Source organism: Ostrea edulis, chromosome 2 (assembly GCF_947568905.1).
Source record: "Ostrea edulis chromosome 2, xbOstEdul1.1, whole genome shotgun sequence".
NCBI lineage: Eukaryota > Metazoa > Mollusca > Bivalvia > Ostreida > Ostreidae > Ostrea > Ostrea edulis.
This window is the reverse complement of record NC_079165.1, coordinates 15,414,265-15,438,966: the sequence shown is the minus strand read 5'-3', so window position 1 is coordinate 15,438,966 and position 24,702 is coordinate 15,414,265. Positions and strand designations below refer to the sequence as shown.

General features: G+C 34.4%; 1 protein-coding gene across 1 annotated transcript; it reads left to right on the top strand.

The window, feature by feature from the left end:
• Positions 1–4,879: 4,879 nt before the first annotated feature.
• On the top strand, positions 4,880–24,653 carry LOC125679655 (carcinoembryonic antigen-related cell adhesion molecule 5-like). Its single transcript, XM_056153314.1, has 8 exons — positions 4,880–4,960; positions 12,692–12,796; positions 21,393–21,656; positions 21,875–22,141; positions 22,376–22,645; positions 22,784–23,056; positions 24,024–24,299; positions 24,514–24,653. Exons 1-8 carry the CDS (start codon positions 4,894–4,896, stop codon positions 24,651–24,653), a joined length of 1,662 nt encoding a protein of 553 aa, XP_056009289.1. The 5' UTR covers positions 4,880–4,893.
• The last annotated feature ends 49 nt before the right edge of the window (positions 24,654–24,702 follow it).

Below are 24,702 nucleotides of genomic sequence, written 5' to 3'. Positions count from 1 at the left end.
GCTATAAAGAGTCCGGCTCAAAAAGTGCCAAAATGACTCATGCTTAAAACAAATAAATATTACTGTAAAATAAATCTAGAGACTTCAAACTTTCTCTAGCTATCTTTTATTTTTCTGATAACGCTAAAGTTTTCTTTGTAACCGGTCTTCAAAATAGCGTGTATTACAACGATTTTGTCGTTAAACGTCGCAATTGAACAAAACATCATTACATAACGTTGTCAACGCTTCGAAGTTTTCATGGCTATATTAGGTTGGTTATTTCTATCAAAACAAAATATTTTTAAAATATTTGATATACATTTACGTTGAACTAGTTGATAACAGTTACCAAAACTACTGATCTTGGATAATTTCAAATCGGAATATGAACGAGTTTTGGTACGAGTAAAGCCGATACCGCATCAAGTGGAATGTTATTTTTGTAGATCGAGACAGGTAAGTTCAGAACATTGCATTATATGATTAGTAATTCTTCGGTATATGAGCAATTACAATTTATTGTAAGTTCTTTATTCTTTATTTTATCAAACATGTATAAAACGATGCTTTGAAAACATCGGACAACAACGTGTCTATTTTTCACTTTGTAATGTAAAACTTATAGGGTACCAATTTTGATGCACCAGATGCGCATTTCGACAAATAATGTCTCTTCAGTGATGCTCAACCGAAATCTTTGAAATCCAAAATAACTATGAAGATTTAGAGCTAAATATAGCCAAAAACAGCGGGCCAAAAAAGTGGAGCCAAATCGTCCAAGGATAAGAGCTATGCATGAGGGAGATAATCCTTAGTTTTTGAAATGAATTTCTAAATGTTGTAACAGCAATTAAATATACATTCGTATTTTCAAGCTAGTAACGAAGTACTTAGCTACTGGGCTGTAGCGACCCTCGGGGACTAACAGTCCACCAGCAGAGGCCTCGACCCAGGGGTCATAATGTAAAACTTATACGGTACCAATTTTGATGCACCAGATGCGCATTTCGACAAATAATGTCTCTTCAGTGATGCTCAACCGAAATGTTTGAAATCCGAAATAACTATGAAGTTTTAGAGCTAAATATAGCCAAAAACAACGTGCCAAAAAAGTGGAGCCAAATTCGTCCAAGGATAAGAGCTATGTAAGAGTCGCCATATATGCACCACTCGGAGGACGATTTTGTCAGTTTCAATTCTCAGATCATCAAAGACATTGCCACTGATTTTAAATCATAGCAATGACGATCTGAATCATGGATAACTGTGAAAAATTTATATTCAAGTGCGGCATTTACTCACATGTAATACCCCCTCCACCCCCACCCCCAACCCCCGCGAGACAGTTGAGAGTGTGAGAGTTGGGGGGGGGGGTATCCATATTGCTATAAATACAAATAAGAAATTAATTTTGATAAACAATATCCATAATGTTTAAATGGGTACGTTATTTTTATATTAGATTCATGCGGGCCAAGCAAAAACACATACAATATACATTGTACAGAAAACAATTACTACACGCACACACCTCATAACACCCAACACCCAACACCCCCAACTCTCCCCTAGACTCTCATCCTAACAAACATTTACACATTTTATAATTACAATAAGGTCCTTATTTTTAAAAAAACCCTGGTGCTTTGTTAATATAAATGTTTTAATATCTCAGTCCACCCCAATCCACGTTTTTTATAACATGATACTCCAAGAAGTAGATGAGTATCTTATCAACCAAGAGAGAGAGAGAGAGAGAGAGAGAGAGAGAGAGAGAGAGAGAGAGAGAGAGGGATTATTATGATGAAACTTGATGTATGATAGAAATATTGAACAAAATTCCAAACTGTGAATATCATGAAAAATATATATTACATAATATTGTACAGATGTATTTTGACATGTATGTACATTGTATCGAAATCCGGTACTCAAAATAAATAAAATTTTAACTTGGGAAACATCTCAAAGTACATGTGCATGTGTATTCTAAAGGTTGCATTCCTGATAAAACAAGCAAGTACATATGAAGAAGTGTTTTATTTATTTCAAGACTAGAAGTTCAAACATCTCCTTTGTGGTGCTCTCATCAATGTCGCTGTCTCAGTTTGACTCATCGTCTGTTGCAGCGTCATCCAGATAACACACCCACCCACACCCACACCCACACCCGCTCCTGAACACATATTCTATCATCTCCACATGGAAACATTTTTATCTAGCATTATATTGTACTTTCTTTTCATTTTTTATGAGTGGATATATATTTTTTAATTTGAAAAAAAATCAAACACCTAACGTGTGTTTTATTTAATCAATATGCAAGATTCACGGCTCGTATTCAATAAAAAATAATATAATAAAAACATTTGTATATGTTTTATAACGTGTAAATATTTTTAATTGCATTCTTTAAAATTACTTAAACATGATGTAAGATGACAGGATTTTTAAATGAGTGGTTTATTAATATTATTATTATCATATTATTTCTTTATTAACATCATTTGCATTAAAATGTTTCATATTTAAAAACATTGTGCAATATTGCAGTCTCATTTTAATAGTAATAGTATATTTACGCATTGAAGACCACATCTTTCAAAATAGCTATGGGCGATGCCTATGTTTGAGTTGTTTCCCCTTTAAATGAACGTGTTGTAGTATTCATTTCTCTATTTATTAACTTTAATACATATATATTTATAATTTTTACATTCAAGAATAAACAATGTATGTATTTTTATGTGATGTTGTTGTATTACTTGCGGTTTGATAGATTTTGAATAAAGTCGTATACTGTCTCTCTTTGCATAACTTGTACAATGTTTTATGCAAAGATTCATTAACAAATAAATGTCATTGCCACGTTTTCATTCATCTGTTACGTAAATAACAATGGAAGGTACACGAACATGTATATAAGATAAATGTGATTCATTATGGTGGTGTGGAATGGACGTTAATTAATTTGATGTTGCGTTAACGTTATGTTTCTTGAAAGTTCATGGTTAGGTCCGCTTGACCTCACTTCCATCAACACAACACAGGGTCTACGACTGCGGATTGGAAATATATTGTAGATATAGTAAAAATGCCCCACGATGGAAGAAACTGAGCTTGGGAGATTTTTCATTATTTTGGAGACAACCCGTATACTATATCCCACATGCATCGCCCACGTCCCCCCTCCCGAATTAGAATCTAACGCCGTATGTTATGCTTGTCAATACTTTTTAATGTTTTTCTTCTGGCTGCCCCCTCCCCCTTTTTTTTGAAAAACGATCAATACGTGCCTCTGAAGTGATCATTGAATACTTGTTGTAAATTTTAATGTCTATATATTTGATTATCATAACCCTCGTAAAGAATGTGTAGTAAGTCGATCACTACACACACAAAGGAATCTAATAGAGGTTATTGAAGTTAACCACTATTGAATGGTTTTACATAGATAATTTGCGATAAACAAGAATTGCATCTACTAATCAATTTCTGTTGTTTTTACAGCATACAATTTTTTGGTATTTATTTTCAATGAAAATCTGGGCGTTATCTACATTTGTTCTCTTTCCTTTTCCATGCATGTGTAGCAATATTAGGTGATATAGGCCTCCATTATGTGACGTAACGTATTTTCTTTCGAAATGGAATGTTTACTGCTGTACAGAAATATATCTCTCATCCAAGCAGATTCTCATGATAGTAATATATTTTAGTCTTTGCATATGTTATCAACTAATCGTAGGTGAGAAAAATCGCAAGTTCTTAGAACTTGTATTCGAACCCTTTGCATATTAAATATATGCAATAAAATATGTTCAATCCAAAATGGATTGAAATTGACTTCAAAAATTACAATTTCAATCCCATGTTTTCAAATCGCTAAAAGAACAAAGAATATACAAACATTCGACTTGGTTATTATCAGGATGTAACGTACATGGAGTTTTATTGTAACATGAACTGTTCTGAAACATTTCTTTGCATTGTAACATGAGTAGCAATGTAACGTTAGTAGGATTATCACGCCAGTACTATTTTAGCTGTGGTTTTATTGTAAAGTTACTAGTCTTGTAACGTATGTTGTATTGCATCAGTAGATGTATCATAACATTGATACAGAGGATGCTTTCACCTCCTAGGCACCTTATCCCACACCCGGTATGTCCAGGGATCATACCGGGTGTGGGATCAGGTGCCTAGGAGGTGAAAGCATAGATAGTTGGACGACGTCTGTTGTATTGCACCATTAGATGTATCATAACATTGATACAGGGGATGATTACACCTCCTAGGCACCTGATCCCATCCCTGCTGTGTCCAGGGGTCCGTGTTTGCCCAACTATCTATTTTGTATTGCTTGTAGGAGTTATGAGATTGATCACTGTTCGTTATCTTCACCTAGCACTGAATACATCTTAGATCCTATATTGTACCTTTATATCTAGTTTGGCATACGTTTTAATGTTAGTTTCATGGTGTCGTTCGTTTTATTGTATTTTTAGTTGTATTTTAAGGTTAGTGGTATTGTGATATTAATTGTATTGTAACACTAACCGTATTATAACATTAATTATTTACTAATGTAAGTTGTTTGATGATGATGGTTTTATTTTAATGTTTGTTCCATTTTAACTTTTTTAATAGTGTAACGTGGAATTCATTTGCTCCAAGGTGACACATTTGGTTAAGATGCAAAAAAACCCAAAAACCTACGATGTATCAATATTCTATGTTTAAGTTTCTTTTATATAAACTTTCTTCACGTAATGCATATAGAAAATAACATCACTGTGCTATTTCTGTAGTGATATATATGCAAGGAAAATCAAGCGTCACTCGTTATCTACTTTTATAAACAAGCATTTACTTCCTCATCCTACACATCGCCTTTCACACACAAAGAAGATGGAGGGGAGAGGACATCCCTACTTTGTGTTGTTCGTCTTTCATCTAGCAATGTCATTTGTTCAAGGTAAGGGTCAGGGTTAGTACAGAGGTAAGAAAATGGTACATGTATTTAAGATAACTTTTGTAATTCAATCCTTCCTTGTTCGTAGTCAATCGTGTTTACAGACTGTTTAAAACAACGAGTACTTTTGCAATATTGTATGATTTGATACAGAACAATCATTCAAATTCAGCTCACCTTGACGATTTTGTTCTAAATAAGCTCACTTTGCCATAATTATGATATACAGTGTAATTCATTTTATTCATGTCATACTAAACAATGAGATTCACTTTATCTCACCTTGGCGAATTTATACTAATAATTCAATTGTACTAATAATTCAATTTCATTAGTTCATTTGCCTTTATCGACATTCTGTTTATCGTATCTACAAAGTTGTCGTTTAATCCTGCTATGAAAGGTGAATATAACGAACAGTGATCTATCTCATAACTCCTATTAGCTATACAAAATAGAGAGTTGGGCAAACACGGACCCCTTGATATACCAAAGGTGGGATCATGTGCCTAAGAGGAGTGAGCATCCCCTGTCAACCGGTCACACCTGTCAAGAGCTCAATATCTTGATCAGGTAAAGGGAGTTATCCGTTGTCAAAATTAGTGTGTCATGAACGGCCTAACAATCGATATGAAACAACCAGACAGCATGATTGATTGTATATTGTTTAACGTCCCTCTCGAGGATTGTTCACTCATACGGAGACTTCCAAACAGCATGTGACCCAATGATAGGTTGTATTGACAAACTAGATAGTTATAACTATGTAAATCTTATATGGTACCAATTTTGATGCACCATATGCGCATTTCGACAAATAATGTCTCTTCAGTGATGCTCAACCCAAATGTTTGAAATCCGAAACAACAATGACGTTTTAGACCTATTATTGGGAAAAACAGTGTGCCAAAAAAGTGGAGTCAAAATCGTCTAAAGATAAGAGCTATGCATGAGGGAGATAATCCTTAATTTTGAAATGAATTTCTAAATTTTATAACAGCAATTAAAAATACATCCGTATTTTCAAGCTAGTAACGAATTACTTAGCTACTGGGCTGTAGAGACCTTCGGGGACTAACAGTCCACCAGCAGAGGCCTCGACCCAGGGGTTATAATATAAAACTTATACGGTACCAATTTTAATGCACCATATGACGTACTAAGAATGATGTCAGAATATGTTTGACTGTTAAGTTTCCATTTTGTTGCTACCGCAATATTCTTCCGCGTCATAAAAAATTCATATCACAGTATGTCTTGCACGGTAAATATCTAAGGCCCAAAGTGCTGAGCATAGGCCTACATTTTGCAGCCCTTCACTAGCAATGATGGCGTCTCTATATGAGTGAAATATTATCAAGCGGGACGTTAAACAATATACAACTAATCATGCTAGAAGCTTTAGAGGTTATTCTTTGCATATAGTCATACCCACCACCTTAGGAACGTTACTTCAAGGGTGTAAAGTACAAGTTCCGAGTGTGACGTATTTCCGAGAACTGAATAGTGCAATGTCTGTAGCGGATGTTACAAATTTGATTTGGTCCCATTCATCAGTAAATATAGGTGTGCGGTCTACTATATTACATGACTAGACAATAAATTAAATACCAATAAATCATTTGCAGAACAATGGAGGAAACGGCATATGATTACTCATCCTAGGAACTTGATCCCACCCCTTGGTGTGTCCAGGGGTCCGTGTTTGCCCAACTATATATTATGTATTGCTTATAGAAGTTATGAGATTGATCACTGTTCGTTATCTTCGCCTTTCATATGTATATTGTGACCTGACGTCATTTCATCCATTTTTGAACAAGAAAAATATCTAAGCTGTTGCAAAAGAAATAACATAAATGAAAGATTAAAGCCTTCTATTTCAACCCACAAAAAGCGATAAATAAAACATAACCTTGTATACTTCGTAAAGCAACAGATGGATAGTAGAGTACGCAAACATGCTTGGTTAATACGTGCAATATTAGGTCTGCAATCCAATTAGTGTGTTTAAGAATTGAAATTAAGAAAGCATGCTTATCAAGATAACCATTAAAAAGCCCTGCTAAGGAATAAATGTCAGTTTTTTTAAATGCATAAACTGGGTTGATTTACACCAGCATATTTCATGAAGAACAATATTCTTTATATTTACAGCCTAATTTCACTTCTGTCAGAATTCACAGTCGTTGCAATAGACGTACTATTTTTAGTAAGCTTCATAAACTTAGGTACAGTGTTCACCACTGTAGCGCATTCATGGGGAAATGGCTATCAATACAATTTGCAAAGATATCAAAGTTTGACTATTGGAAATGTAGATATGAATAAAAAAAATAGACGTACTGTATTTATCAAGATTATCATGCGAATTGCAAACAATTATTAGTATTGAAAGTGTCAATATCAATCAATCATTCAATAGAATGAATCTGAAAAGAGAGGGCGTTGACTCAGTAAACTTCCTTTTGGTCTGATAGTTTGCGTCTGTTTCCCGGTTTCTGCACAATGAAAACAATATACTCGTACATTTTTTTTATCTTGAAATAGAAATACCATTAAGGAGTTAGAAGCCCCATAGTTGGAAAGGAGAGCCTCTGCAAACGTCAGTTAAAGCCGATTGCATTGGATTATTCTCAACATTTTTGAATGATACAAGTATGACTGTGGTTGAAGTTCATATGATATCGCAAAACTATACAATGTAATTAGATTGAAATATCACTTACACAAAATAGGAACAAGGAAAATATATTTTCGAGGCTCAAGCAAATAATATTTGCAACATAGTTTGGCTGGTTGTTTGAGTTTGTTTGAAATTCTTTGGCTCAAAGAATATCTCCTGACTTTCAATGAAAAATCCATATAAATTTTTGCAAATTTGAGTGATCAGATATAAAATAATCACTGTTTTTGCATACTAGACAATGTGATTTATCCATGTTTTGCACAAGAGGTATGTTTTGTTTTTAAATATATGCACGTCTACTTGAATAATGGACAATCAGCGGAAGGGATACAGGTTACATTGTAAGTGACTCGTTGGTTTTGAAAGTCAAAGACTTGAGTTTTTGCTGAGTTTGCTCATGACTGAATATTAAAACTAACTACACCATTTATGTGCGGATTATCAAGTGTTTCTAAATATATATATATTAGCTAAACTAAATGAAAAAATATATTTTAACTAAACAGGGGTCAAATCCAAGAGCATATTTGTATACGTAATGAAAAGGTGAAGATAATGAACAGCGAATGAATGAATTTGAAAGCAGAATATACGTCTGTAAAAAGATGTTTCGAAATATATTTGTGTGGCCCTTTAGTAATATTTCTCCTCTTAACCAAATACATGTATAAGGTAAATAACAAAGATAAGTTCGTAAATTATTCCCAACCCAGAAATATCATTAGGATATCAATAGTGTTAAATCTCCATATTAACTAGTAACCAACCCCTGGCCTCATTATGACGTTTTATTCTATGTTAAGTACGTGTAAACTCTTCCAAGTGGTTGGATATCATTTATAGAACCTACTAAATCATCGGTAGGGACAGCAACATCCTTGTTAATGAGAAAATCTGAACAATATACGATTGGAGGGAAGAGCACCCCAACTGTTCACCAAGGATATACAATGTCATGGTTTATTTCTGTCATTGAGTAGCATCAATAGAATGACTACACCACCCGTGTACACATTTTGTCCTGATATTTGTTGAATTAAGGGAACTATTCTATTAAATACTCACCCACATAGCGATTTCCACACAACAAAAGAAAACAGCATTCCATCAACACCAAACCCACTGATTTTAGAACCCGATGCCTGTGGTCAAACATTGTCCTAGATGCTCTTTTAAAAAGAGATGTAACTTCTTTCCCTCTAATCAAGAGCTATCAAATGACCTATTATATGCCACTCCTTACCTTGCACCGTCACATACACCGATGGTTATAACTTCGTTAATACTTTGTATGTTACCGAAAATACAAACTGATAGTTAGGCCTTATAGATTTAGAATGGTTATTTTACATTTATTCGAGAAGTGTTCACTCCTATTGAAAAGTCGTCAGCCGATTTCATTTAAAAGTGTATAAAATTTTATAGCAGGTTATTGACCTAATATCGTGAGGTATCCCTGCCTTCGGTGGATGGGCGGATACGAACTTGCATGCACAGTCAGTTTCACTGCGAAACGATCGCAGGGTTGACATATTCAGTCAATAACCTAAAAATCCTATAACATATTATTTATCTTATACTATTGGAATGCGACGTGTATTTCATTATATAGTAACAGAGCCACGTATTGCTTTCAGGATTAAAACCATATTTCACTCGCTGTTCAGCGGAAAACCCACAGAGAACATCACATGTAATCTGATTGTGGTGTACAATTCAACTGCAGTTACCGATGGTTTAATAAAAGTTTAAATTTAAAGCAATATACGGAAAATATCTTGACGTTGGATAAATCCGTCACAAGATATATCATTTTTCAATGCTTTGTTGAATCAAGAAACAATAAAACTCATTATAACTTCAGTCATAAATGTGATCAAAGATGATAATACGAATTTTTCAGAGTTACCGATTCTAAAGCACTTTCCTTTATTATAGATTACATATTTTGTGTGACTTATTAATATCAACAGGATGCCTCCATCTCCCTTGAAATCAAACTGTCTTTCTCCTGTCTACTAATGTACATATTAGATTTTAGTCTCTTTGCATTTGGCCCTCGCAAATACAAATTAAAGGCCAATTTAGCCGAATGTAAATCAACGTATGTATGTATATTGATTATATATGTAGTATTTGGATTGGCTTCTATAACACATACATGTTGGATTTAGCGGTCTTCACTAAAGAAGATAAATGTTGAATGATTCACAACAAGAAAGATGGTTTCAAATAAAAGTCTAGGAATAAATCCTTATCGAAGTTAGCTCCTGGGCGTTTGAGCACAATGTCGCAGGATGCTACAACGAAGTATTTGCTAGTTCGATATTGATCCCATTGGTGCAAACATATTACACTTCTATTACTGAACTCTATCCAGTTGAAAAAAAAATTGTGTCAATTCAAATTTTGAAAGGGTTTTGCAGAGACTATATATTGTGGTGGAGAGGTTGACTGATCAAAAAGTTTTAAATCTGCATGCTATTACAGTTTCTGGTTCATCTAATCTATCTTCTATTTTTATACTCCTATACGTGTATTTAATTTATGATACAAGTAGTTGAAACTTGGAACTAGATCAAATGTTGTAAATGATTAATTTGGTTGATATTTTTTCAAACAGAACACCGATTCTTAAAAGAGTTGAATTTGATTTACTCGAAATTTTGTATAAAAATTCAGTATTTTCGCCAATAATTTATTTAAAAATTTGGTCTCTAACCCTCATTTTATTAAGTTCCATTTTAAATTTTAAGACACGACTTTGAAAACTATATGAAGTTTTAGAAATTGACATTACTCCTAATGTGTCCTTAAACTCTCAAATCATGATTTTTTTTTCGTAACTCAAGTGCAAAGACGTCACTATCTATTTCCATTCCTTTTAGTAAACCTTTCTTATTATTTGCATTGTTAGAAGACATGGTTATGTATCTATTTTATGTAATGATTGAATTGTCTTGACACCAACAGACAAATCAAGTTTAATTGAATAAATTTATGAAACATGTGAGACAACATTTGACCCAATGATAGGTTTAGTTTAGGATTAGTCTAAAGAATATCATTATTTTAATATATTTTTTACCTGCTCTTCAGAGAAATTAGCTTCTCAAAAAGGGGGGATCTTAATTGTTGACGTGGGTCTATCTCAAGACCTCATATCAATAATCTAATCACCAGTATTCATTTCTACAGTATTTATTGTGTTGTTGATAACGCATTTTTATAACAAAAACAGAATTTCAAAAGAAATGCATTGTAATAAATTATTTTCGAGCCAACCAAATTGTGCAAATATTCCTCATAAATTTGTTATGAATCGCTACTTTTATGCAAATAAGCCGATACTAAATAATAGATGCGGGATCGGACAATTTTAGGATGATATTTTGACTTTTAACACTTATGAAGAAACTATTAAACAACAAAAAAAAAATCTTTTCTTACGATTATCCTTTTGGTATTTTGCATGGTTTTTTGGCGGATTCACTCTTTAGATGATGTTACATGCAATGATGCGGTGTTCCCTCCTGTATGTTATATACATCCATCCAACGAAAAAGAAAAACTCATTGATTAAATAATTAAACACCTAACCTGTAGAAATGTCAGTAGTTTATCTCTGTTGTCGATAAAAAAAATTTTAAATTCATTTTCGGAATGGAGGGAATTAAAGTTACAAAATTTGACGTAGTTATAGATGTAACCCAATTTGGTATCCCCCCCCCCCCTAATACTTGACTGCTTGTAAAAATGAAATAAGAAATTTAATGAGCCGAATTTTTGTTATCAGAAAAGATATGTCTTAGAGTGACTGCGAAACGCCATATTTAGCGTACATTTGGTCAAATCATCTTTTTTGGTCTTAGATTCGTTTTAAATTTGCAATTCATGTTGATTTTGTAACGGTGTGACATTAACTTACATAAGTATATACATTGTATGACAGCAATATTTCTGGTGTTAATAAAACTCTTATAGGCCTTCATCTTATTTTTACTCAATTTTGACTTTTAAAAAATCCTTTGGAGGCTGCAAAGAGATCATTTCAATAAACCTGATTGTTTATGTTGATATTTAAAGCTGGATGACCCAATCTTCATGTATTATTTTTGTACATAATTACTTTAAAGCAGATAAATTACTTTATAAAGTTATTAACTTTCCCTTAATTACATGCTCGAACACATCTGCATATAAAAGAAAACAGTGAGAATATTATTTAGAAAGTAAATATTGTGTGGTACATATATAAATCATCCGGTAAACCTCGGGCCTATCACCCAAAACACGTGGTTTCGGTGAAAGGTCCGAGGTGTTCCAGATAACGCATACATTATACAGTGTTAGACGTCTATAAATAGACCCACGCGCGTCAGGGGAATCCCAACATGATGTATTAACTCATACACAACTGTCTAGTTTATGGCTGAAAGAGCGTAAAACAACGAATTACTAAGAAGTATTTGACATTTTTATTTCTATTAAACTTATGACAAGGTACTGTTGTAACAAAATACACAGCTTTACACAGATAAGACCACCGTTTGAACTGGTCACGTGACTGTCACTTGAAATGGCAGAGTGACGCGGTTATTTGTAAACATCGATTTAAAATCAAATAATTTTGGTTAAAACAGGTGGAGTAATGAATGATATGTCATACAGCCTCATAACTACATACGTGCGATGATTTAATAGCTTTTTACGAGATGGAAAAAATGTTGTAATTCGGACCATATAGCTTTAATATGTTTAAGGATAAAATAAAATATAATGATAAACAAAATTGAGGAAAATGAATGAGTGGATATTTAAGGACAACTATCAGTACATATGTAGCTAACTTAAAACTAGACGAAATGGAAAGTAAAAGAAAGTATTTACGAGAATGATTATTGTTCTTTATATTCATGGTTTCCATTCACTTTAATTTAAAACTTGATACCGGTAACAGATTCCTGCTTTGAATGATATTAAACCCTTTTCATTAAAATGCCTTAAATGATTTTTATTCCACTATCTTTGATTTTATTCTGCAGGAAATAATCCAATTCCAACTGCAGTTATCCTGAGTTCAAATAGTGATTCCACAATGGAGTTACAGACTGACAAAGTGGATATTAATCCTACCACAGTGGCCGATTGTGAGTATGAAACACTGTCGTATATTCCTTCAACTAATGCTCTCTTTGTAAATGAAGTTAAATATATGGCACGTGTTTACAACTTCAAATATTAAAATACGCTTTATCGAATTGTTGAAACTTTTTCGTGGAGATAAAATGGAGAAAAATTATTAAGCTTATAAAAATGAAACATTTTAGTGAAATTTGCTTTATGGTATAAAAATGACAGTTCGGTGATTACATATTTATTGTTCAAATAAAATTGAATAACGATGTGATTTTAAGAATGATAAATCGAAAATATGTAGAGCTCCGCAGCGTTTTTCATTCACTGCAGGAGGGTAAGCATCAGAAGATTGCACGGACACCTCGATCGCCAGATTAGGTAGATAAGGTATATACAAGGACTAGTAACTAAATGTCCATCAATTTCTAGCAGCCAATATGAAGCTTAATTTCCCCTGATTTACACGGGTTCACAGACCAGGTAAATTTGAACGTGGTGCTTATTTTCTCGGTCTTTAAAGCTTGTTACGTTTTGTCTATTAACAATAATAACTTTCACTAGTATGTCGATTCGATATATTCCTGTGAGCTCGAAATAAAAGATACCACAGACTCGTCAACTTCTGCTTCATACTTAGATATTTTATTGAAAGTTTTAACCCTTAACGGCAAACTGACAACTCAACTGTATGAAAAACGCGATGATTTCAGTTTCGCCATCGTTAACTTCCCATATTAATGTAGCAATATTCCATGATCACCTGTATATGGTGTTTATATCCCTCAACTGATTCGATACTCAAGAGCTTGTTCTGTATTGTCAGTTGTTAAAACGAGGTAAGCTACTGACAAACAAGTTGATGATACAGGGGTTTCAACAATCTCAAATGAAGTCAGCATTTCGTAAATTTTATGGTCGTTATAACGATCTAGTTTGTCAATACAACTTATCACTGGGTCAACTTCTGTCTGATGTGTTTCATACCGATTGTTAAGCCGTTCTTGGCACACTGATTTTGACTGCGGATAAATCCGTTTACCTGATCAGGATATAGGGCTCACGGCGGGTGTGATCGGTCGACAGGAAATGCTTACTCCTCCTAGACACCGGATCCCACCTCTGGTGTGTCCAGGGATCCGCGTTTACCCAAGTATCTATTTTGTATCGATTAAAGGAGTTATGAGATTGATCACTGTTCGTTATCTTCACCTTTCACATCCAACAGAAATCTGTAGTTACTATACCAATAATGGGGGATGCCTGATGTTTGTCTGCGATTCATGGTGGTGGGAGGACCCTATTGTTTCAGCCCATTTGATTGTTCAAAATATAAGGTCACGAACTTCTGTGGGTCGGTATATTCTCAAGCTAGGGAATTGTTTTCTGATGTATAATTGTTGCATGATACTTTATAGCTATGCTCAAATGTGAATATTATTGGTCAATATCAATCAAAGAATACTTAATTTACTTCCATTCATTACCAATGAATAGCACATTTTCTAGTTACTTCCGGAACACCGTTTTTACCCCCCTGATATTTAGTTGGCCCTAGGAATTTCCGGTTTTAGAAACTCAATTTAATTGCAAATTTTAAAATGATGGAAAAAACTGTTTCAATCATTTTTTTTCCCATGGAAAGTGACATATCTATAGTTCTTTCTTTTCGGATCGAGGGGTATCTTGTTCCCTTTGTAGAAAAATCATGATTTAGTTAGTGTAGAGTTGTGCGAGCTGAAGCTAGAGGTAATTTCTACTTCTGAATTTGCCTATAGAATTTCGGTCTGGTATAATAATGTAATAATAACTAGTAATCCTAATTGTTCGCGAACAATTAGAGGTCTTTCCACCTTTTCAGACATTCAAACATTGTCTCTGAATACAAAAATCTGTACTTTATATGCTTTAGATGGTATGAAAAGTGCTTATTTTCAAAGTTTCTTGATGACCTTGACCTTTGACCTTGACATAATTTTCAAGGTCAGGGATCTCACTTCAGTTGGTCCTGTCTTCCTAGGACAAATACTGTAGGAGTTCTAATTTTCTATGCGAAATTCAAATTTTTTAAGGGCATTAATTCTCGTTAGGGAACGACAAATCATCAAAAACAGGAAGTCATCTTTTACAGTTGATCAGGCAATAAGTTTAGTGAATATTTCGTGTTCGTACCATTTACGGTTTTCATACTGTAGTGATAACAATGGTTTTTACGCAAGTCGCTGTAAATCGAACAAAGGTCAAAGTTCAGAGTCTTATTACTTATGCGTGTTGTGGTTGACACTTTTTGATTAAAACATGAATCTAATTGAACTTTTCCTTTGAAGCAGGTTTCAAAATCAATGTTTTTCTTTGTCAGCTTTCAATCCATTGATGATTTTCCTCAGTCAAATTTTATAATTCAATATATCAAAAAATTTAAGCACTTTAAAAAAGAAATATGACTGCCTACATGTGTATCTCTGTTTGTGGATTTTTAACGATTATATTTCAATTCCAAAAACAATAGGTTTCCGGTATTTGCAGATTTTTGGCAATGTGTCAAAATTTCATGATTCAATTTAATAAATTTGTCAAAAAATTTATGCAGAAACTCTGAATATCTATTTTATTTCTAAACGTTTAGGACATGAGCTATAAATTAAGAACAAATACGGTCAATGATATACTGGTATTATAGGAAAAGAATCACTTATATATAACAATAATCATTTTACGTGGAAATAAACAACTGTGTGTAAGTTTCATCTCCCTTTTACTAACTCTGTTTTCTACCTTTGTGAAAGTAAATGTCTACACATGCAAGGACACACCAACTAAGTAAGACACGAATATAATAAATTACCAATATTCTTAAAACAATGCGAATCTCATCAAGAAAATACAGAGATGTATATTAAAACTTGACAAATATTTTAACATATTCATACTCAGACCCTTGTATCATACTTTTTGTAGGTTGCGCTAAATAATTTAGCTTGGTCTAGATCTACAAAGTATATGAACAATCAGCTGACATTGACAATTTAATAAGCGCCGGTGAATTCATACCCTATTTCAATATTGTTTTCAAGCATCGATTTTCATGGAATGTTTGGGAAGATTTGCTCTTGAACAATTTGTTCTTCTTATTTGACGTGCGTACTCGGTATTAATGTATTAACCTGTTAACAGTGATTAGCAAACCTGAACAGATGTCATGCGTCTGCGATTGCGGATACAGATGATCCGGCGTCTTGTGAGGCAGCTTTCCATCGTATTCTTTGGGCCAAAGAAACATTGCTGTACCGCTGGATCGCTTTAGCTAACCGAAATCCGCGTTTTCCCTGCATTTCAATGCGTCAAAAGTCTCACTATGTTTACATTGCCGAAAAGTAATTAAAGTCATAATATATTTTTGTCTTAGTTTATGTAAAATATATCTATAGAATTAATTGCATTGAAGATATTATCTAACATGTAATCGGAATCAAACTGGCAATGTGAACGATTTATTTACGTCATTTGGAGTTGCGTGGTAATTTTAAAATCGTCAGTCCCGTACATCCTTAAAACGACTCATTTCTGGCTGAATTTGAGCAAGGCATATTTTGGATTAGAGATGGTTTTCTTTTGTTTCTTTTACTAACCATTCCAACGTTTTTCTTCTGGGGGCGACATCCTATCTGTAATGAAAATGTATTTTACGATTCCTTGAAATCAGGGAATGCCAATTTTCTCATTTTATTTGTGGTCGTTAATGTAAGTTTCATAATCTAGTAAATGGGGTAATATCCCCATGTTCAATGGCGACCTATTTTAAAATGTTTATGTTTGAGCACAAAAATGGTACATGTGATAACACTAGAACTTTATGTTGTCCTGTATTATCATATTTATCAATAAAATCAGAAATTATAAATCGTTACAGAACATTGAATCCAATCTCACCTGTTGTTTAGCTGAAGTTGATGGGCAGCATTGCATTAGGCTAAGACGCTTTCAGTAGTCAGTATTCTTAACAAACTCCATACATAGCATAATCTTGCTGGCAATACATGTAACAATAACTCCTGAAACAGATTAGGTGAATTTTGAAGATATACCCTGTAAAGGATTTTTTTAAAAATCTTTTCAAGAACAGCCGGGCTTGGATTAGTCATACCAATAAGCAATCGTCCGCAAGTAATGCAGATTCAAGTTTGCTTAAATCATGACAATTGTTTACTTCTTTTTCAGAACAACTTGGTAATTTTAATGACACTTACCATATACATGTACCATAAAGCATTATTGGATATTGTGTATTCAAAATTGTTCTTACGAAGTCACACACCAATTTCAAAGAAGGAAACAATAAAGGAATAACGAAAATAATGGTGGCATCTTTAAAAATTCTTAACCATTGCATCAGAAAAGATATAACTTCTGTGAAAGCTTTCTTAAAGAATGTAAATTCAAACTGCATAGAGGCATGGCCTCCGGGAGTAGGATGGGGTCATAATAGAAGATCAATATATATAAGGGGCATCTTTTAAAGATATTCTGTTCAAGAACAGGAGGGCCTTCATTAGTCATGTTATTATGCAAACATCCTCAAAAGTCGTAAATCATAGAATTTGTTGTCAGACATACATGTAAACTACGATGTACGGCCGTTTCATGTATACAAAGATTTAGGATTTGCAGTTGGCGAACCTCTGTCTTAGATTTTGTGGCAATTAATCCATAAAATCTTTGTTACTATGGTTATTAAAATCATTTAAAATGGCTACATTTCTAATGTTGGATGTCATATATTAATCCAAAAAAAGTGTGGTGTGGGTGCTTCGCGATCTAGAAATAATCCGTTTGTCTACCTCAATGTTGAGGTAGTCTAGAGGCAGCTGTAGAAATGTAGCCTTCCTTAACGTGGGGAGGGGGTACAACTCCTTAGGATCTTTCCGTTATGGTGCAGATGCGGGAGTGATTCGTTCCCGTAACATTTTCAATCATTCTAAATATTTGCAGGTTTTCTTTAAACAAAGTTGATATTGCATGTATACATGTATGTTTCTTAGTCATTATTTAAATTCACAACCCGCAACTTACGTTTATGAGACTTTATTCTACCGTTTTTAAAATTTCCATATACTCATATTGTGCTCCATGATTTGTATACTGTAGCCGAACTTCTGATTGTCAATCTATTTGCATATAATTGCCTTTATTGCCCGTATAAGGCTATATGAATATGCAGGAGGAAGCGATTCCGTCGGTATTGGAAAGGTTTAGATTTGATAGCAAGTTCAAACACTAATATCAGAGTGTAAATAATTTCTGCCACCATACGATTTCCCTTTCTCTGTCAGGAAAACTAAAGTCCATGTTGAACAACTACATTTTTAGTGCTGAATGTCATGTTTTGGCTTTTCATTTACGAGAAATTGCGATAACAAGCATGACAGACGAAGAATTGAGTGCGGTGTACATTCACGAACACATTTCGCACCATTACGAAGATCTTACGGAATTGTAACCTTCTCCCGAAAACGTCAGGGGAAAAATTGCATTATTGCAGCTAGTCGCGAAGTATCGTTGGCCCAGGCAGTACCTCTACAACCTCATGTATTTAGTGCGGGGAGACATAAACCATGAAAGACGAAAATAACGAACAGTGATCAATCTCTTAAATCCTACATGTATAAGTATCCTACGAACTTAAGCAATTTGTCATGCAATTACAATTTAATCCTTGTCTTCATACACAATTAAAGGGCTATATCATCTTGCCACCTTTTATCACAATGCGTTACTTTCTCTGATAGATGATTGTGAGTGCGCGGATCAAACAAAAGTGATAGGTATGTGCCAAAAGAGCAATAGTTGTTTTGTATATTCTCTAATAAACCATATGTTTCCAATGATTAATTTATCATTTATGGTTTTTATGATGATAAGTATTTCAAGATTGTTTTTTCCCTTCACATGAACTATATGTGTATACTTGCACATACTCATGAAACTTTACAACCGGTGCTATTCAATGCCTTGGTGGATTCATACTTATTCGATTTTTTTTTTAAATATAAGAAATGGGAAAGGAAATTATGAGTGGGTAAATTTATCCGTTTTTCAGCACCTTCCCCCAACAAGCATTAAGGGACCATCATTTGGTTTGTTATAGTCATTAACGAACTGCAAATATATATTTTTAACTGAACTAGGGGAGCTGTTTCTGCGCGTCAGAGCGTCGGCTCTCGCGCGCAGGTATATATGTTCAGTTTTATAACCTCATGCACTGAAGAGTTTCAATACGACTTACAACAAAAGAAGTTATTTAATAAGATAGAAGATTACGATAAGTTTTGCAAAACGATCCTATCATATACCGTAATATAAGTTCTTTAATATTATGACTTAGGGCTTGATATGTTTGACCTGTCCAGCATAATAACCGCATTTCCGCGAATCCAACGCGATATTTCACATGCATCTCAGGTATACTGTGTTCCCATTGCTGGGAGTAACTATCAGTTACCTATCACATTAACGCCTTTCAAAAATTCGGATCAGTCTAATGCAAGTTTATTGCTGAAGGGCTATATGATGAGATATGTATTTCTTCAAATTTATGAATCTGTTCATTTTGTTTTGATTATTCTATTTGATTATTTCAATTCATCAGTGATTTATCTCTTACTGATTGTGTGGAAGATCAGTAGATTCAAACACGCATTTAAACAACAAACGTGGTGCTATGCATGACTGTCAAACAAAGTAAAGAAAATCAATGGCTTTTAGATAGAATATATAATCATAGATTGGTTTTATTCCATATGTATGTGTGTGAGGTTGAAGCAGCAAAATTGTATATGCCATACGAGGGGTTAACCAATTGTCAACTGACTAGGGTCTAAATCCAACACCGTACTGTATGCAACGTTGAAAAATGCCCCCCCCCCCCCATTCGGGTCATTTTTCAACCCTGGTCAAAATTCGGCGATACATCAGCACACTTCATAAAGTACGTCAGCATAACAGTTCATACTCTCATTGATTTAAAAACCAAATAAATAAAATGTTATATCATAAAATGTTTTATACGTAAGCTATTTACATTTCATATGTAGTTATGAACATGTAGACTACATTGGTTTGCCTTTGCCTCGGTTATGGATTATATTGAATACGTATTGTAGTACATTGTATTTTGGCATTTACTTCTGTTACCTTTATATGTTTACTTATTTTGGTCTAGTATGTGGAGGGGAACTATTTTTTGTCTTGTGCCACCTTCTTCTACTGTATGGTTGGGCTACAGTGGTGAATTAAAGTGGTACATGTCGATATATAGGAGATATCTTTAAAATATCTCTTGAACTATTCAAACTAGGGATTTATATTTTGTATATTAACTGTACATATTTTATGTAAAGACATGTCATGTGATCAATGGTATGCGATCTTGTGACCTTGACCTGAAACTTTGACCTACCTTTGATAAAAATCTGGCCTATACAATATGTCCTGACCTATTAAAGGTATATCTTTCATATTTTGTATAATATTATACATTTCTTAAGGCTAGACCTTTCATTTTGACCTTGTGACCTTGAATTCGGAATTTGACATACCTTTAAGAAATGATAGCCCATTAAATATTTTCGGAACTATTTTAGATAGGCCTTTCATATTTTGTATATAGCTTCTTTATGGCAAGACCTTGTATACAATGGTGTGATCCTTTAACCTTGGAGTTTGACCTATTTTTTAAAAAAGCAATGACCTATTAAATACCTCCTGAACTATTTAAAGTAAGCCTTTCATATTTTGTGAAGCTTGATCCTGTTACCTTGATGGAAAGTTTGACCTAATTTCAATATAACTTTCCCCTATCTAATATCTCAAAATCAAGATTTCAAGTTCTGTACATAGGTTTTTTCTGGCAAGATCATTATATCATACTGTGATCAATGACCTAATGACATTGGACGTATCCAGAACAGCAAGATGTTGTGAATTCACTTTCAGTTATGCTGTGATTTGGGGGGGGGGGGGGGGGGGGCTAGGTCCAGTGGGGCCACAATGTCAAATGTGTGGTCAACATTTTTCAAAAAAATAAAGATTGATAAAACTCTCAACAGCTGAACAATGGTAGAGCCAAGGTGACTTGAGCGATGTGGCCCATGGGTCACTTCTTTAAAGCTTGTGATAGGGGGATGAAATGGGATTAATGATAGAAAAGTAGTCAGAGAAAAGTTACAGGGTGATGAGGGGAGTGTTTGGAACGTTAGGGGAGTGTTTGGGATGTTAGCGGATGTTTGGAATGTCAGGGGAGTGTTTGAAATGTTAGGGGAGAGTTCGGAATGTTAGGGGAGTGTTTGGAATGTCGGGAAGTGTTTGGAATGTTAGTGGAGTGTTTGGAATGATAGGGGGGTGTTTGGAATGTCGGGGAGTGTTTGGGATGTTAGGGGAGTGTTTGGAATTTCAGGAGGATTAATCCAGCATATAGTGTACATACAACACTTCTAATTTACGTATATGTTCTACAGTAAGTATTGGACGCCAAGACCCATGGGTTGTTTGTCTCAGAAGACCTTTCTGTAGATGTTACAAAAGGGTAATACATCTAGTTATTTTTATTTATAGATGGTCCCAACAATGTGGCCATTCAGTATACCGGCGACCGTAAGGAATTATGGGAAGGACGTGGAGAGATAATCATCACTTGTAATGCAGACTGTAATCCACGGTGTAATTATTGGATACGTCACAATGGACGCGACGTATCTACAGGAAAGGCATATGCGTTCAGCATGGATCGGAAAAAATCGGGAGAGTACAGCTGCGCAGCCAGGAATTCTGTGTCTACTTCTGCAAGTTTCTCTAAAACTATCATGCTCGATATTAAATGTAGGTTCAACATTAATGAGAATGTAATGAATGCTTGATATCAAAATTAAAGAAGTAATAGTTTGTATAGGGTAAATGTACGATCAAGGAGATAATGGTACGACGAATAAAAACACGTTGAGTTGCATTGAAACCAGTAGAGAGGCTACTTCAAGTTTAAAGGACTGATTTTTATATGGTTTTTGGTTTGATTGTGTAGCAGCTAGTTTTATATTTAGATGGACCCACCAATGTGACAATTCAGTATACCAGCGATCGTGATGAATTATGGGAAGGGGATGGAAAAATAAGCATCACTTGTAATGCAGACTGTAATCCACAATGTAATCGGTGGAGGTTATACCACAACAGACGCTGGTTATCTTCAAAACAGACATATACCTTTGCCATGTATCGAGAAAACTCGGGACAGTACAGCTGCACAGCCAGGAATTCTGTGTCGACTCCCGCTATTTCCTCTAATTCTATCACGTTCAATATCAAATGTAGGTTCAACATTAATGAGAATTTAATGAATGTACACTAATGCTTGATATCAAAATTAAAGAAGTAATAATTTCGATAGTTTAAATTTACAATAGAACTAAGAAGATAATGTTACGAAAAATGAAAACTCATTGATTTGCATTGGAAACCAGTAGAGAGGCTACTTCAAGTTTAAAGGACTGATTTTTATATGGTTTTTGGTTTGATTGTGTAGCAGCTAGTTTTATATTTAGATGGACCCACCAATGTGACAATTCAGTATACCAGCGATCGTGATGAATTATGGGAAGGGGATGGAAAAATAAGCATCACTTGTAATGCAGACTGTAATCCACAATGTAATCGGTGGAGTTTATACCACAACAGACACTGGTTATCTTCAAAAAAGACATATACCTTTGCCATGGATCGAGAAAACTCGGGACAGTACAGCTGCACAGCCAGGAATTCTGTGCAGGGGACTAATGTAAAGTCCTCTAACACAGTCAGACTTCATCTCAAATGTAAGTCAAACATCAATGATATTTATTATATTGCAGAAAATATCTAGTCTTATTTACGTTTATATCAGCTTTATCTTTACAAAAACAGTGAAGCATGATTGGAAAATGAGAATTACCTGAATTATATGGATATTACAGATAAGACTGTCAGGTTATCACCCATAAAGAAGATTTTACTTGATGTAAACCGTAACCTTCCATCCAATGTTGTGTGTACCATTGACTGTAACTATGAAGGTTGTGATTCTTCTACCATCACGGTTCTGAGGAATTCCGAGGTCTACAATACGATTGACACTAACCAGAGCATATTTCCAAGTCGACAAGCGCTTGTTTCCGATGATGGAATTTATAAATGTAAATTATCTGACAACACCGAGTCACATGAAAACTTTCAACTGGCCATTCTCTGTGAGTCATGTTTCTTTCTCTAGATAATGAGTACAAAGTGTAAAATGTATCACAATATTTTAACCGAGAACAGGTTTAAATCAGCACCTATCGGCCTGGAGGTTATAAAACCTTTTCAAGCACGTTTTCATACTCAAATCCCGTGCTATAAATCGTACTCATACTCAACAGTGAAGGCTATACAACTTATATTAAAAAATTCTCATACTCAAAAGAAGTGCATATTCAAGATTTTTCGAGTATGCTTTGTAGCTGTTTGAGTTGTACTCAAAACAAACATGGCTGAGTTTGAGTACGAGTACGGTAAATATTTATAACCGAAGACCGAGACCGGGTTTTAACCAGTACCGATCAGGTGTATCCTATCATGGCGTGTTTTGTTTGTAACAAACTCTCAATCACTGACGACTAGAGATGAACAGCTATATACAGCCCAAACCACTTGGGTACTAACTACTTGGATTTTATCAACTTTACTATAGAATAAAATATATCAATGTATTACAAAATATTTGTTTCTAGTTAAACGTATCGTCGAGTATACATGTATATATACAATTCAAGGCGCATCCCTATAAACGGCTGATCAACCAGTAATTTATTGTTGTTAAATTGAAAAACAATGCAGTAATAATGAAACGATAGGATATAAGTCTGTTCTACCACATCCGCGAAATTGTAACCTCGCGGACTAATCTGGAAATATAACTTATTCGCGGAATAATGACCCCGCGGACAAAAGTGTGTCTACAGTGGGTACTATGTAGGTAGCACGTAAGGTCACCCTGGTGTTCGATCATTTAGCAATATTCAGATCAAAATCTAATGATCAGGAAAATTAAACATAATTCACTACATATCTATGAGAGACTGGGGCATAATTATTTGCGTTCATTCGTCCTTATATACTATTGTATTTGATACATGTATGTGAAATAAATCTAAAACTCATTTTTGATCATGAAAGATGGACCAAGAAACCTCAGCATTATGAAGGGCAGGGGAAATGCTGATGCTGAAATTGTTCTGATAGAATGGGATTCTGGTACTTCGCTGACATGTTCAGCAGACTGCAATCCAGCATGTAAGACATCGTGGTATAAAGATGGGCAACTGCTGTCTCATCAACAACACAAGACCATACATATTACATCCGATAGACGAGAGTCTGGAAACTATAAATGTGAAGCCAGTGGAGTTGAAGGGACTGTATCTTCTACACAAGTGAAAATAACAGTTCAATGTAAGTATCATTTGTGTGTAACGATCTCTTAAGGCTTTCATCTACAGGTATATCTAATACATGGGATATCGTGAGATCATTACGAGTTTGATGTATTCAAAGCTTGACATCATTCACATACTACCGGGAGTCAAGTTCGATACTCGTGTACACAGTGAAACTTGTCTAATCCGACATACACTAGGAAACATTCTTTTTTGGTCGGAATTCTCAGTATGTTGGATAAACAATGCAAACAATAATAATATAGAATTGAGAATGAAATTAAGAGTCAGGATGTCCAGTAAAACGGGTTACAGAGGTATCGAATCAGGCAGTGTTCACTGCATAACGAATACTTACTGTGTACACTGAATTCTAAAATTCAAAATATCTTCGTCTTCCTTCAATTTCTTAAATATTC

Bases quoted from the DNA above. Each gene is read 5' to 3' on its own strand.
- LOC125679655 (XM_056153314.1), top strand. From the start codon at position 4,894: ATGGAGGGGAGAGGACATCCCTACTTTGTGTTGTTCGTCTTTCATCTA. The intron at 12,797-21,392 runs GTGAGTATGAAA...TTTTATTTATAG, and splicing joins TCCTACCACAGTGGCCGATT to ATGGTCCCAACAATGTGGCC. The intron at 21,657-21,874 runs GTAGGTTCAACA...TTTTATATTTAG, and splicing joins TATCATGCTCGATATTAAAT to ATGGACCCACCAATGTGACA.